The sequence below is a fragment of the Hippocampus guttulatus genome, chromosome 13 (genome assembly GCF_054856545.1).
Source record: "Hippocampus guttulatus isolate MCC_2025c chromosome 13, RoL_Hgut_1.0, whole genome shotgun sequence".
Lineage (NCBI taxonomy): Eukaryota > Metazoa > Chordata > Actinopteri > Syngnathiformes > Syngnathidae > Hippocampus > Hippocampus guttulatus.
This window is the reverse complement of record NC_141273.1, coordinates 865533-881083: the sequence shown is the minus strand read 5'-3', so window position 1 is coordinate 881083 and position 15551 is coordinate 865533. Positions and strand designations below refer to the sequence as shown.

The 15551-nt window shown below is 49.3% G+C and overlaps 1 protein-coding gene across 6 annotated transcripts; it reads right to left on the bottom strand.

The window, feature by feature from the left end:
- Positions 1 to 456: 456 nt before the first annotated feature.
- Positions 457 to 14882, bottom strand: nsd2 (nuclear receptor binding SET domain protein 2). 6 transcript variants are annotated; one of them, XM_086127009.1, is made up of 23 exons: positions 14777 to 14870; positions 11740 to 12333; positions 11272 to 11550; positions 10215 to 10383; positions 9965 to 10128; positions 9020 to 9319; positions 8641 to 8770; positions 7985 to 8070; positions 7798 to 7915; positions 7068 to 7183; positions 6894 to 6983; positions 6673 to 6799; positions 6393 to 6593; positions 6142 to 6321; positions 5586 to 5742; positions 5302 to 5504; positions 5129 to 5232; positions 4490 to 4759; positions 4212 to 4328; positions 3275 to 3416; positions 2980 to 3086; positions 2495 to 2690; positions 457 to 2143 (listed from the first exon to the last, which is right to left on the bottom strand). In XM_086127009.1, exons 2-23 carry the CDS (start codon positions 12304 to 12306, stop codon positions 1884 to 1886), a joined length of 4083 nt encoding a protein of 1360 aa, XP_085983135.1. In that variant the 5' UTR covers positions 12307 to 12333; positions 14777 to 14870; the 3' UTR covers positions 457 to 1883. The 6 variants fall into 6 exon arrangements, with proteins under 6 accessions (XP_085983135.1, XP_085983131.1, XP_085983130.1 ...); XM_086127005.1 differs by lacking the exon at positions 11272 to 11550 and having other exon boundaries at positions 14781 to 14882; XM_086127004.1 differs by lacking the exon at positions 11272 to 11550.
- Between the last annotated feature and the right edge of the window lie 669 nt (positions 14883 to 15551).

Genomic DNA, 15551 nt, shown 5'->3' with positions numbered 1-15551 from the left:
TTGTAATTTTGGTTTAGCTTTTCACTAACCTGCCATACATGTTTTTGGGGAATGTGAGAGGAAACTGGAGTACCCGGAGAAAACCCACACAGGCACGAGGAGAACATGCAAACTCCATCTAGGAAGTCCGGAATCAAACCTGCTCCTCTGCACTGTGAGGCTGATCAGTCCACCATCGCCCAGCCCACTGATATGCATCGAGGAAAAAATAAAAACCCAATAAATTATTCAAAAACAAACATTTCCACCCCGTTTCCAGCATTTCCATAGGGGGAAATGCTGGAAACACATTTTCCCCTAATATTTTACATAAGCTCGTAATTAATTACCATCTGTTAGTAATTATTTTTCCTGCAAAATAAGCGGCAGCACACGCGCGCACACACACACACACACACACACACACACACACACACACACACACACACTTATACACAAAAGCATCCACAAGAATAATATGAGGAAAAACAATGGTATATTTACAATAGAAGGCATCACTATGGGCACTTATACAGTATGTACATATTAGTCTGTGGTTTCAGAGGGACAGTAGTTACAAGCCAGTTAAACAGTGCTCACCTCACAACAATACACTACATTCGACACACACACACAAAACGTTCGCGCAATGAAGGTCAGAAAACGCCCCCCCCCCCAAAAAACAAATCCGCACTTGACGAGGATGCGTTCAGGCACCGTAGGAAATTAGGCACACAGTTCAGAGGTCACAATCAGGCGAGGTCAAACAAGACTTTTCCTCTGGGGTGGGGGGGCAGACATATAATAAAGTAAAAACGTTAATTTTACGGTGGACTTCATAACATTAATGTGGGGGTGGGGAGGTGTCTATGAAAGCCAACTGAAGTCTGAGTGCATTTGAGTACCGACTTCCTCCGAACAAACTTAAAACTGCATTTGGATTACCCAACCTGCATTCTTGACTGATCCACTCTTATGAGACTAGGTCTCCCTCTCCCCCCCAAAAAAGAGAAAAAAGGTTTTTGATCTCACTGGGACAAATTTGGTGAAATAAATAAGAAAAGAAAAAAAACAAGAACTAGACAAAAGCCACCTTTTTATATCCCGCTGTGCATTGGAGCACCGATTCCTTCTAACGAACAGAAGCCACGTTTTCAGCGCACGCCTTCAAGCACAGACTAAAGAACAGTGGACAAAAGCCACCTTTTCGTGATTCGGGGTGTATTCAAGCACCGATTTTTCTTGTCTTTCATGGACTTAAAGTGCAAGCAAGCACCGAGTCCTTGAAAAGACTTTTGCTGCCGTTTTAGGATTCAGGAACTGATTCCTCTCTTTGTTTTCTTTTTTTAATTAGAGACTAGAAACTAGAAGTTATGATCCAAATGAAGAGTACAAAATGTGCTTGGAACCCTTCAACGTCTCAGTAGTGTTTGTCACAGGGCACACGCGCCCCTGTCCCAACGTAATAGTCTATTATTGCTATCATCTCCTGTTGGATATTATCACCAAAAAAAAAAAAAAAGTGAGGGACACTACTGGACTAAGTACAGTACAAGGTAGTCAGTCATTCCTGGGATGTACAAATATATATTTGCTATTTATACGCTATATATTAGAATAAAAAATACATTTGGCAACATGTCGGACAAGCCCTGCTAATTTATTTTTACCGCTACTTTTTGGTTTTAATGGAAACTAAAAGTGAAGGGGACTCGAGTATGAGCCTTGACTAACCCTAAAGATGTTTACAATTTAACAAAAAAGGCAGTTTGGTGGAAATTTTCCAGGACAGGAAGTGGATAGGTCAGTGCAGGAGGACAAAAAGGAAAAAAACAGAAAAAGTGTCATCGGCGAGCTCGTTCCCTGATGGCCGAGATTTAACATGTTTGTTTTCTTTCTACTTTTTAAGCTTCGGCCGCTTTCCTCTTGGCTTTCTTGACTTGGGCCTTCCCGGGGCCCTTGGGATGGGCGGCGGCAGCGGTGGCAAGGACGGCGCCATCCTGGTGCTCGTCGTGGTCCAGGCAGCACAGTTGGCCGGTGGGCGGCCAGGCACGCAGCGCCCCCTCCTGGTGGGCCTTGCAGAAGGAGTTTGGGCACAGTTGGCAGAAGGCGTCCGAGTTCTTGCCGCAGACGTCGCAGTGGTGCCACGGGCAGTCCCAGCGACCTGACGGCAAACGGTACATTACTCTACACATACTTATCCACACTGCGCTCTGTAGCGCCCCCTAGAAAGTCCACCATTAGCGCCCATTTTCTTCAATGGCTCCACCCTCCAAGTTTGACAAAAATTTGCCCCCAACCCCAGTTTTACTCATCAACACAAACGTTGGTGGACTTGTTGACCAGAACAAGACCGTTGCTTGAAATTAAACAGCAAGTTAACTGTTTTGGTTTCAATTTCAGACCCTTTAAACCACCATGTCCAACCTATGGCCCAGGCCCATTCGCGGCCCGCCATCTATTTTTCGGCGGCCTGCGACACAATAAATAAAAAAAAAAATCCATCTGTACTGACCAAAAGGCCTCTTGGACAGGTTGAGGCACGACAGGTGGAAAGCTTTGGTGCACGTCTTCTTTCCGCAGATGACCAGCTGTCCTCCGTCGCCGCAGCGGAAACACTCGTCGTCCGACTTCTTGCCCTCCGTCCGCCGCTTCCTGTACTTGCGTTTCAGCCTCTTGCCTTTGGGATCGGCCACCTGACCGTTGGAGTTCTGCCGACGGCGGGTAACGCCATCAAGGACAGGAAAACGAATACCACGGCGATACCTTGATTTAGGACTAATCTGTTGCACGATGGCGTTCAAAAATTCAAATCACTCCTATCTCAGATTATATGGCTCCATTGGAATGAATGGGAATGCATTTAATCCGTTTCACCCCCCCAAAAATAGAGGCATCTTTCATTGTACTTTACAGTCATCACATAAAGCGGAATGTTAAGAAGTGAAGAGTTTGGTGTGTAACATTCGTGCTCGTGGCAGCTTCAACTTTAGTTTTCACCTTGGGACGATCTCCCAGGAAGCCGCTGCAGTTGGGGGCGCCGCAGCGACACACCGTCTTTTCGTTGCCCAAACAGTCCAAGTTGTAGTTGAACGTCAGCTCGGTGCCTGCCAGCCAAAATGAACAGCAGTCAGATGTTTCAAAAGATCGAAGCATACTTTTTTTTTTTTTAATGGTTTGTGTACAGCGCTAAGCTAGCAAGAATCGCTGGCTTTGTACACGACATGTGTATAAAAGCGTTGTTGTTGTGATGGTGGCAATGGCCTACGAGCATTACAAAAAAATAAATAAATACCCGCTGGGATGTCGCAGATGGCGAACAGTCCGACGCGCGTGTCTCCGTTGACGGTCCACTTCTGCGTCTCGCAGTTGGGCTGACAGCTGTGGTTCATGAAGCGAGAGAAGTTCCCCTTGGGACCGGCGTCGATGATTCGGTCCTTGAGAGACAAATTCAACAGCAAAGACGTGATGGTTCTCGGCATCCGCTTTGAACGATTTCAACATTCAGGCCGTGGCGCGTTTGTGGTATTGACAACTGTGACGTTACAGTCCACTGTCATGCAACGTTCCCAACGCAATACCGTGTCATTCATGTCGCTCCCGGTGGAAAAGGAGCCGCTGGAAGCAACGGCACCCATGCGCACCACAGAGCAGCGCGTTTATACCAGACGCGTACACTCATGTTACCGTCATTTAATAAAAAAAAAAAACTCCTTTTAGACGTTTAACAGTATCGCTTCAGAATTCAGATATCGCTTCATTCTTAAGCGATATCTTGAGACAACAGTTCCGAACTTGGGTCGTAAACTGGACAGTGATTTTAAAATTGGACCAGCAAATTGGCTCCATTGTCAAATTTAGTTTCTTTGGCTAAATCCAAGCCTCTCCTTTCCCGAGAGCACTTTGAAACAGTCAGTCACAAATTCGTCACATCCCGGCTGGATTATTGTCATGGGTTTGACTTTGGAGTCAGCTGATCCTCCGTGCAGTGTGTCCAGTTGGTCCACAGTGCTGCTGGTCGCCTCCTAACTGGAGCTCGTAGGAGGGAGCACATCATTCCTACTCCGACGTCCCTTCGCTGGCTCTCGAAACATTTTAGGAGTTCTTTTGAAGATCCTATGATTTGTTTTCAAATCTTGAAATGGCCTGGCCCCACCTTCCCTCTCGAAGCTTCTCTGCCCCTGCCCCGCCTCAAGCCTGGGAAGTGACATCTTCATTTGACACAGACATACCTTGTCAATAGTTAGCATGTAGAAGTCGGTGATGTTGTTCTCGTGAGCGTATTTGATCCTGGCCCGGCATTCGTCCTCGTCTATCAGCTCGCCGATGTACTCGTTCACAAACTCTCCCTGGCGGATGAACAGATAAGATTTCAAAAGCCGGCGAAACGTGCACTAAAACTTGAAAAAATAAAAATAAAAAATGCGTCGCTTGACGCGGCTTCGAGTTGCCCGACTACGTCGAAGCGCAGGTGAAATGTATTTAGTGTTGTGTGATGAGGGCGCTTGACCTTCTTGATGTCGCGCAGGGCGACGAGTCCCCAGCCCTTGCCGGGCGTCTTGATGATCTTGGTGTCCGGGTAGAGGCGCTTGGTGAAGTCCTGGTTGCAGCAGCGCTCGCCGCTGGGACACACCTGCGGGTGGCACTCGTACTGCAGCATGCGGTTCAGGCACTCCGACTCAAAGCCGCACGGACGCTCCACCGACGGCTTGCAGTTGCACTTGGGGATCTCCGACACGTCGGCCGCGTACACCTGCACCTTGCCCACCGCTTTGTTGACCTGACGGGTACGGTCAACGGTAATTATTTTATTAGCCCCCCCACCCCCGGCCCCAAAAACATTCCAGTTGATTTTTTTTTTTTAAACCCATCACATTACGAAAATGGAAGAGTGTTTTCCTCTCTTCTGGATTTGCTTTATTTCGACCGATGTCAAACTAGCTTTGAATTTTTTCAGAAATACTTGTTCCGCGCTTCCCAAACGACAATTCAAACCAATTTGTGGGCTCGCCCTTTTAATCATTTTTCATATAATCGCGTAAATTTTTTTTAAAAAGAAATTACATTTTTTTTATTTTATATTATTTTGTGGTCATGCGTTGCAGCCCGTGGTGTCAAAATTGTCCGGTGCCAAGGTTTTATAGCCCACCTTGATAAATTTGTACGGGGGCGGTTTTCGATTTTTCTCCTGCGCTTCCTTGGCCTCTCGCTTCATCTTCATCTCCTTGAATCGAGATTCAGCCTCTAGCAACGCTGAAGAAAGGGAAACGCTTCAAATTTTCTGCTGGCGTTCAGATTGACCTTTGCCATTTGAATGTTTACCCGTCTTGAAGACTTTCCCGATGCCGTTTTTCTGGTATTTGCTTCCCCGGTCGCCCTCCATGTAGGGGAAGACGCGGCCCTGGTGGGTCCAGAAGTAGTCCTTGGAGCCGAAGAAGAAGACCGGGAACTCACCGATCTCGTGGCGAAGGTGCTGGATGTTGGTGGGAATGTTGCGGGGGTGCTGGATCTCTGCGGGCCACCATCTGAAAACAGCGCAGCCGTTATGGAGCGATGTGGAAGGTTTGGGTGGGAAAACGTCGAGGCGTCCACGGTGCGGCCCCCACCGGTAAGTTCCCAGTTTGACCCAGATGATGTCCCGGTATTTGGGCTTCTTGCCCGCGCGGCAGTCGTTGCAGAACCAGCTGCCGTCGGGCATGGCGATGTTCAGGCAGTCGGGGTGGAAGGCGGCGGGACAAGACTCGCAGCACAGCAGCTGACCTCCTGCGAGGTGCACACATTTCACCATTTTTTAAAAAAATGATTTGATAAATGATTTCCTCGCTCGATTTTCTGTTTTGATGCCTTATTTTCAATGTTCGTAGTTTCATTGAAGGAATCGTTCATTTCCATTTTTCGCAGGCGGTCATGAACGCCTCTCGAGTCAAATGAAGGGCTGTAGCTCCATCTAGTGGATGCATTGTAGATTGCGTTTTATAATCCAGTGCGTCCAATATATGAAAAAAACAGGCCATTCATTGAAGGTGCACCTCATAATGCGCCGCACCTCATAAACCCCGGTCCGCCTTTTAGTGCAGAAAATACGGTAATGTCAAAAATGAAAAATGTTTGTTGGTGGAGTTGAAAGGCGCAATGCGGCGCCTTATGTTTCGTGTCGGCCACCTTTGGAGCAGACGAAGCACCAGCTGACGTTGACGTGACTGTGGTGGCTGTATCCCTTCTTGGCGTTGAAATGGTTGGTGCAGACGATGGCGGTGTTGGTGATCATCTCGCTGCCCGCCGCCACGCACTGGTCGCCCATGTGGTAGGCCACCGGGCAGCGCAGGCAGCGCATCAACCGCCCTGCGAATACGCCGGCCCAAAAAGTTGAGCCGAGTCACGCGACCCGAGTCCGCGTCGGCGGCGGAGCAAACCTTTGGTGGACTTGGGCTGCGTGCGGCAGCCGTAGTGGCAGCTGAGGCAGGTGTGCAGCGGGCAGCGGAAACCTTTGTTGTCAAACACGGTGAGCGGGCTGAGGCGCGCGCACACCTCGTGGTAGAATTTGCCGCAGTGCGCCACGTGGCAGCGGCGCACGTCGCCGTCCGACTGCTTGCACGTGAAGCACGGGTGAACCCCTGAGCCAAGAAATAAGAAGTCGGCGCGAGGAGGAGACGGCGCTCCGCAAAAGCCGCGGCGCACCGCGCGCGCGCTCACCCGCGCTGCACGGCCGACACAGCAGCTTGTCGTCCGGCTCGAAGCTTCCGCCCAGACAGTGGAGATGGAACATGCCGCCGCACTGCCCTTCGCAGGGGACCAGGTCCTCGCCCGCCTGCTCGCACGCCTGCGACCCAGCACCAAGGTAAACGGGACTTTGACTTACCTTCAAAAAAAAAAAAAAAAATAAATCGACCGAGCCAAAGGTGCTTGAGACCAACCTGGCAGGCGAACTCTTTCTTGCGCTCTCCTTTTTTCATCCCGTCCAGGCTGTCGCCTGGCGAATCGGGGCACCCTTCGCTTCCGGACCCCTGCGCGCAACCGTCGCCCCGCTTAGGTAAGGCCGGTTTGAGGCTGATTTGAACCTTGGGGGGGGGGGATGCATGCGCACTCACCTCAGGTTCGGGACAAAGGAAGGAGCGTCTTTTTTTGGTCTTGACGGGCTCTCCGAGGTTCTCTCCATCCTGCTTCCGCTTCCTTTTGCGCTTTGGATTCTCCACCTCTTGCTCATCTGCAGGGTGGGAACATTTTCACCAAGTGGTCGCGCGGCTCGGGGGCTTCAAGCCGACGGCACCCCCGCTGGCCCGTTTCGAGGAATTTGAAGGGGAAACGGAGTGATCGTGTCAAGTTTGATCAATATCTCACATTGCCGTTTTGGTGTCAGGTCTTGAATTTGAACGCCAGGTGCCACGTTAGGAACGGAGGTGACCCCCCCCCCCCCCCCCACCAGTTGATATTGAGGGATATGCCACATCGCTTGCCTAGGGATGTAAATCTGTCTTTCCTTCCCTTTTTTTCCTCAACATCCCGAGCCTTTCAGATCTCTGGGCCAATCTCATCCATGCCCCCCCCCCACCTCCCCGAGAAGCTTTTTCACCACCTCAGAGCTACCGACGGCCGATTCCCCAGACTGTACGTCAGTACTGACTCTGAAAAATGGCGAGAATGACTCTGATTCGTCAGAATTGGGGGGCAACAAAATGCCCCGATAAATCGGGGAGAGGGCCGGCCGGGTCTAGCTCGTCGAAGCTTGCTTTTATCCAACTCGTGCAACCTCATGAAAAATAATGTTTGGATGCGGTTCTTCCTTGCTCAATGACACCACTTGAATGTCGCGAGGTATACCTGCAAGTAGCGCTTGATGCTTTTTTAGTCCTCGCTTGGTTTCTTTCCCTTCTTGTTCCGCTTTCCAGCTCCTCCGGCCGGGCTTCTGGCGGGCTTCCGCCACCATCCAGGCCTGGTCCTGTCGATGAAGAATGCTCATCGTATGCGTTTGCATCCTCGCATGCAGGAGACTCCGAGGAAAGCTCACGTGTTTTCGTCTCTTTTTGGGCTGCTGTTCCACTGCTGCGTCTAACTCGGTGGTCCTTTTGGCGATTTGCTTCAGGCCTCTCTTACCTAAAAAGCACAAAGCAGCAAGTATAGACAAAGTCGGTTATCATGTTTAAAAGTTTCATTTTGTCGTATGCTCGATTGACCTCAAACACGCGTGTTTGGAGCACATGGGGAAAAAAGGCCAACTTGAGCTGAATGAAACTGAGGCCTTGTTGACTGATAGTACAAACAGGAATGTTCAACTTCGGGTGGGCAGCACGATAAGATGTCCTCGAGTTTGTTCCAGTGTCTCAATTCATGCGAAACAAGCCTCCGAGGGGCCGGGCCGAGAGGCGTGACATGTAAATGAAGAAGGGAGTGTTTTTCTGATAGATCACTTGGAATTTGCATACACGATCAATAAAAAGCCGGCAGAGGTCGGGTGTCAGATGGTAAGCGCACACGGTGTGGCTTCGTAGAAAACTGCGCCTCCGGCCGGCAGAAAAGTCAATCTCTTCCTGAGTCTTGTTTGTTAAACTGTCCGAGTAGAACAATTTTTTTTTTACTTTTTCCACTTTGGAAATCGGGGAGCAGTCGTTTGGGTGCCTTTTAAAGGCAATGCGGCCGTGTAAAAAGCGTCCCGTTGCAACTGACCCGGAGCCGAACCTTCTCCCAACGTCCTCTTCTTGGCCGGACCCGTTGACGTTTTCCTCCTTCCGTCCGTCTTGAGAGGGGAGCCGCCTTGTTTGGGTCTGGGCTTCTTCTTGACGGGTACCACCGGTTCCTAGCAAGTGAAACGTCGACATTTATCAAATGCACATGGATTGCAGAAGTGGAAGCGGGAGGGAAAAGCGCTTCTCAAAAGTGTGCAGTTCAGTCGTAAGTGCAACAGTGGTTTGTTTGACTTGTTCGAAGTTAAACCTCTGCCTGGTTTGAGGTGAACACTTGGCCCTACACGACATGACTGCGTTTTGAAATGATGGTACTTGGCGCGCACGGTTCGAGAACCGCCGACGTCGTCATCTGGCCGAACCTGCGGCGGAGCGGCGGCGTCTTTCTTCTTCCTCTGCGGGCTGGTCTTCAGATGGCCCCCGTTCAGCCGCGGCCCGTCTTTGGCCGCGGCCACGGCCATCGAGAGCCGGGCCTCCGCCTCCGCACCGGACTCTGGCTTGAGCTTGTCCAGGATGCAGGGGTTGAGGTGGGGCCCGTTATCGTCGTACATGAAGATGAAGTTGGCCAGGCGGTCATCCAGCGACATGGCCAGCGCCTCGGTGGCCTGGATGACGCCCATCTTCCACTGCGGTCGCATTTTCCGGGGCACGGAATGAAGCGTCTGGAGGGAACACGAGACGACAACAAAATAAGACCTTTGGAAACATCTGTTTTTACTTGGGACAACAATGACCGAAACAATCCTTTTTTTTTTCCCCCTCTCATGTGGTATTACTGAATTGCTGTTTAGTTGTTGTTTTTTTCTTTTTTAATCATTGAACAATACCAAATAGACAACAATGGGTGGTTAATTAAAAAAAAAAAAAAGATTCTAGGGGGAAAAATAATTTTTTAATTTACTTTAATAACAAATAAATATCTCTGGAATAATCGCTTCTAAAAATATTTAACAGTGACAGCCGTACTTCTTGATTCAGTTTGAGACTTGAAAGATGAATTTCAGACATTTTAACGCTTTAAAATCAGCGAGAACTCTGTCATTTGACAATGAGGCGAACATACGAAGGCAAACTGAAAAAAAAAAATCATAGGAACTTGGAGATGATGCTCAAGGCCTTTTCACACTGCACTTAAGTTTCTTTCTTAGTGTTCCAACGCCGGGCAGTGCGCAAGGGCAACAACGTCCGGGTGCAAGTTTGCCCGTATTTGGAAACGCTTGCGTAGCGGTTGCAAATTGGGGCACTTGGCCGTTAAGATGCACCCCCCCCTTTTTTTTTTTTAACTTTATTGTGAGGTTTAAAAGTACCTTTTTGTGAAGGACGTGTGAGGCCGGCTGCTTGTTGCGCAGGCTGAGCTCCTGGTACTGGCTTTCTCGAGCAAAGGACACCATGTTCTTCTCAAAAATGTAGCCCCTCTCAGGAGCATCTCCAAAATACTGCACGTGATAAAGGAAGCCCGACCTACTTTTAGCTATTCCAAAAAAAAAAAAAACATACAGAGATTAGAGGGAATATTTCGAGTCTTTGTATTGGGTGCCGACTGAGAAGGGAAGTCACCGTTGGGTTTGGGTTTGACGTGTTGGTTCCGTTCAGGGTCGGTGGTCACGATACAGGGCCACCAGGGGTACCCCGACACCTTGGTCCAGACCACGTCGCCAACGGAGAAGCTGCTCGGCAAAGACGGCGCTTCCGTGGCAACTGGTGACGGCTCAGAGAGGACTGCGGGCTAGAAGAAGAAAAGACCAAGAAGGGCGGGGGGGGAAATGCAGACTTTTGAGTGTCAAGTCATCTTTTGTGGATATTTCAAGTAACTTCAGAGATAAGTTATTGTGACCGCAGAATTCACTACAGGCGTAAAGAATGAAATAGAAGTCGCAAGGGCCGGGCAACATGGGTTCAATATTTTGGCAAGTTTGAAGGTCATGCTTTTTGCATCGAGCATTTTCAAGGCGGTTGGCGCTTTTCGGTCACAACCATGCATGGAAACAAGCTAAATTGCATCTTGTCAACAGTCAAAAAAATGAAATTGTCCCCCCCCCCCCGGCTGTCAGCGACTGGACAACTTTTTGGCAACGTTAAAACCTGTAAACAGCGGATGTATGGATTACGTGTCATTTTTAAAGCTCACTGATGAGTAAGGATCCCCAGACAGCCTGAAATAAACACGGCGCCAAATGATAACACAAAACTTGAGGTTTTGAGCTAATATCATTTTTTAAAACTTCATCGATTGCCAAATTTCTTGGATTAAAAAAAAAAAAAAAAAAGACCCAGATAAATCTTCCCCCATCCCCACGATTGATGTGACCTATGCGCCGTATAACTCAAATGTGGCGGGGATGTCAAAATAAACAACCAAGAGCACGTGGTTACACACGTGTACGCACAATCTTAGAAGTGGGGAAGTGGCTGTGTTCAGAAATGACCAGTCACATTCAAACTCGTGTTAAATGAGAGTCCGCACACATTTGCCACCATTTAAGCACCTAACTTGCTGGAGAAAAAACATCAATCCAGGTTTCGTCGGACCAGAGCACAATTTCGCACACGTGTATTTGCTAGCCTAGCCCATTGCCCAGAGATGTGAAGAAGACCGGAGACAGCCAGTACTTGCCAGAAGTTCCTGCCGCTCCTTCAGTGTTTCCGTTGGCCTCTCGGCAGCCTCCCTGACCAGATTTCTTGGCATCTTTTCATTGTTTTTGGAGGGGCGTCCAGTTCTCGGCAGTGTCACCGTTGTGCCATACTTTCTCCACTTGACGACGACTGTCTTCACTGTGTTCCACGGCATATTTAAGGCCTTGGAAATTCTTTTGTACCCTTCTCCTGACCGATACCTTTGAACAATGAGATCCTTCTGATGCTGCGGAAGCTCTCTGCGGACCGTGGCTTGCGACTACAAAAATGCCAGGAAAAGCCTATTAGAACATCCGAACTTTGTTTGGGATTATTTGGAGGCAATCTAAATGGTGGCAGGTCTGTCCCGAGTCCCGTTTAACATGAGTTTGGCTAGCTGGGGTTCACCTGATTTCTTTACGCTCCTAACAAACGAGGTGGAAGGAGCTGATGAAAAGTAAAAACTAACCTCATCCGCTGCCTCCAAAGCAGGACCGAGAGCATCTTCGGGTAGGGCGGAAGCGCCGAGGGCGGGTTGAGCTTTTGGTTTCTGGGGTCTGCCCCGCCGCTTCTTCACTTCCCGTCTTTCCTCAGGCGCCGACGCCGCACCTTGGACAACGGCGACGACGGCGGACAAGCCGGTCCCGCCGGCCGAGCACGGCTCGAAGAGCGGCGCCTTGACCAACTGGGGAACGGTCACCTTCAGCTCCGGCTCGCCGTGCGGAGCGCACGTGTGCCGATGGGTTCCGTTGGAAGGGGGCGCTTCGGCGCCCTTGGGGACGGGCGTCTCGGCGGCGCACAGCTTGGGGATGGCGTCCTGATCGCTGTTGAGCACCAGAGACGTGAGGTCCTTGAGCCTCTCGTGGCCATGGCCGGACATCTTCTGGAGCACGCCGTCCTGCAACGTGGCGGCCAGTTGCGCGGCGGCCTGGTCCATGAGCAGGGAGGGGTCGCCGCGAGACTCCGGCGGCTGCTTCATGCTGACGGGGTTGGCCGGCTCGGGCATGGAAGGCAAGGAGCTGCCTTTGCTGTCCATTCCATCCAAGTCCTTTTAACACGCGCTCTGGCAAAACGGCACAGATGCGACAGAGTCACACACGTGCAAGTCTCAAATCTTCACCTTCGCGTCTCAAGCAATTTTAGAGTTTTACTCTCGGCGGTCACGGCGCGCAAACAACATATTATTGTCGAGTCATATTTTGACCTCTCCTTTCATGCTTTCTCACCCGCAGTATCCGATTTTCACTAGATTGAAGACCAAGAGGTAAAATTATGATATCGCAGTAAACGCTTGTTTATTGTGGCGGATATGTTCGACAAACAACCGCAAGAGGTGAAACTCCCTTTCAGAGACAAAGTAAAATAACGGTTTTATTTTTTTGTGGCTCGTTTTAGCACTCCCGTGCGCTTCCACTCGACTGTATTTATAGAGCACTTTAAAAACAACCATTGCTGGCAAAAAATAGACATACAAAGCAATCATACAGTGAAAGCAATCGATTGATACCAGCACACCATGAAACACTCAAGGAATGCCGACGTCAAAGCTGTTAAGTATTCGCTGGTGTTAAATTATTTGTACGTCGCCATCTCTGGAAAGGGGTGTTCACACGGCAAGATTTGGTCCGGTGCTACGCCGGGGCTGCCCCAGTAGAGCGTTCACACGTGCAAATTAGCTCCGGCGTAGCCCCGGAAAAAGGCTTACACCGGACCAAATTTGATCCACCTCAGGGAGGTGGTTTAAAAATTTGCTCCGGAGCAAATGCTCGTTTGCGAAGCAGCACCGATGTAAATTTGCACGTGTGAAGGCAACTGGGTTAAATTTGCTCCAGAGCAAATGCTTGTGAAGCGTACGTACGGCGAAAACGCGTTGCTTTCGTGCTCTGTCGGACTTCCGTCATGCGTTTGTTTAATAATGACACAAGACTTTGCTGGTAACATCTTTCCTTTTGTAGGAGACTGGACTGTCTCGGAGTTGTTAGTGTAGTTTGTTCCTTTTGTTGTGTGTTCACAACCCCCCAGCCCCCCATATAATTTATTTAGTGATTTTCTGTTTGGCGCATGATGCGTTTGCTTTTCTGAGTGTCATTGAAGTCATCGTTGATTTACGTTTTCGGGGGCGGTCACTCTCGAGCAGAAGGCACGGAGACCGAGAAGGAGATGGACGTGCCTGTCCAGTAGTCGCTTGAGTTGTGTATACGTTTTAAAAAGAACCAACACGACAGCTCATTTGTTTTCTGTCGTTTTGCTCCGCTGCAGAAACTGCCGTGTGAACGCAAGTGGGGCTGCACCGACGCTGTGCCGTTGCAGACACGCTCAGCGGCTTTGTACGTGTGAACGCTCCACACAATTTGCTGCGGTGCAAAATATATCGCAACAAAATACATCGGTGCAGCGCCGGAGCAAATGTGTGCCGTGTGAACACCCCTAATAACAGCACTCGAATTAGACACTTTTTAAAAATCCTTTTCACCCAGATGAATAGTTGGGGCAGGAACAGAACGCTTGGGGGCTCAAGAGAAAACTGCACCTGTCACACCAAGTCCCAGTTGCATTGTTTTGGTTTCCTGCCTGCTGTTTTTAAAGCTAACTGAGAGCAAGTCACACTCTCACTCTCACCCGCACACGTCGTAGCGCAAAGGGGCGACATTTATAGCCGAACAGGTGGGCGCTATCCCCGGCGGCCCCCTTCCAAATCAGAGTCCTCCTTGGAGAAAGGACAAGCTATCGGCTAGCTGCAGTCTGCGGTGATGGGGGGGCTCACGGAGGAGGGCAGGAACCGCGTGCAGCGATGCCCAATGAGAGCACCGCTGTCTGGAAAAGCCGCGGAAAGGCGAACAGCTGACGCGTTGAAGAAAAAAACGTGCCTGTAAACTAATGCAGCAGCCCCAGCGCATTTGTTAGCGATGTTGGGAGTCTCTCATCGTGGATCGACGTATCCTGTCTGCCGAGCACCTTGCGATTTTTTTTCAACTGCTTGCCACTGTCCCGACGTACTTTTGAATCACGAGCTTCAGTCATCCTCGTGTAACATTTTAGTTGCTATTCCAATGGAGAGGGCCTGTAACAGGCAGGCGGTCCCGTATTGTCATTCCATTTCGAGCTACTCGCCACCGTCAGCCATTAAGCAGCAACTAGACAATGCCGCCGCACAAAGGCCAAAAACACCATCGCGAGAAAAAACTCAACTCACAACCGAATTGCACTTGGGATGGTTCAACGACTACGGTCGGCGAAATTAAGTGTTCGGCTCCGACTCGGTCAGAAAAGTCACTTTGTCGACGCCATGACAGCTCGTTTGGGGAAAAAATGCTAACTAGCGAAGCCCATTGAAGACCATTGAAAAGTAGCAGCCAGAGTTAGCGTCGGCTAACTAGCCGCCTCTCGTTTAAAATGGATGCTGGGCCCCCGGCAAGTGTGCCGTTTCCCAGCAAAAAAGTCCCCGAGTTGGCGTCGATGTACCCGGCCTTGGCGGTAAAGGGGAACGGCGGCGTTCGGGGGGTTACCTACTGGCTGGACGTCCCGGCGGCGGCTTAAACGAGAACGCGGAGTTGCTCCATGGCGTCTAGGGACGAATTTCATTCAAGTGGAGTGAAAAAGGCTTTTGCGGGCAACTCAAACTGTGAGGCCAACCAGCGCGAAAAATGCTCACTCGTGATTGGTCGGTGGGGCCTACGCAGACGGGTCCTTTCAAAAAAAAAAAAAAAAACATAGGAAGCGGAACAGAACTCAATTTCAACCTTTGCGATCCTTTTCAAAATTCTTACATTTTCCCTACTTTCCATAAAATAGTAGAATACTTTATGGAAACCGTTTACATGTTACGACTACTGCTTATATTCAGGAGTAGTGTCAATTTGAGGGTCCAGGGCGAACTCAATCATGGATACTTATTTTCGCTGATTTTCTTTCTCTTTTTTCTAATATTTTGACTTTTAAATAACAAAATAAAATATTGTGATTAAAAAAAAAAGAGTAGTGGACATATTTTGTAAAAGGTAAGCAAAATGTAATCATACGGTTGGTGCCCGCTTCGGAGCGAAGGCATAAACCCTAAAAATCCTTTCCTATAATAAGAGCTGATTAATATTCAAAATATTTGTCGCAAAAAAAGGGGGGGGGGACAAACCCCACCCACCACTAAGAAAAGGAAATGTTTTTTTAAAAAATGGCCAATCTACGAGGTTGACGATTAAATGTTCAGTGTTGACGTTACATTCGATTTTTTTTAAAAAAGTCAAATTATGTTTAGTAATATTACGTAAAAATACAACTTCAGGA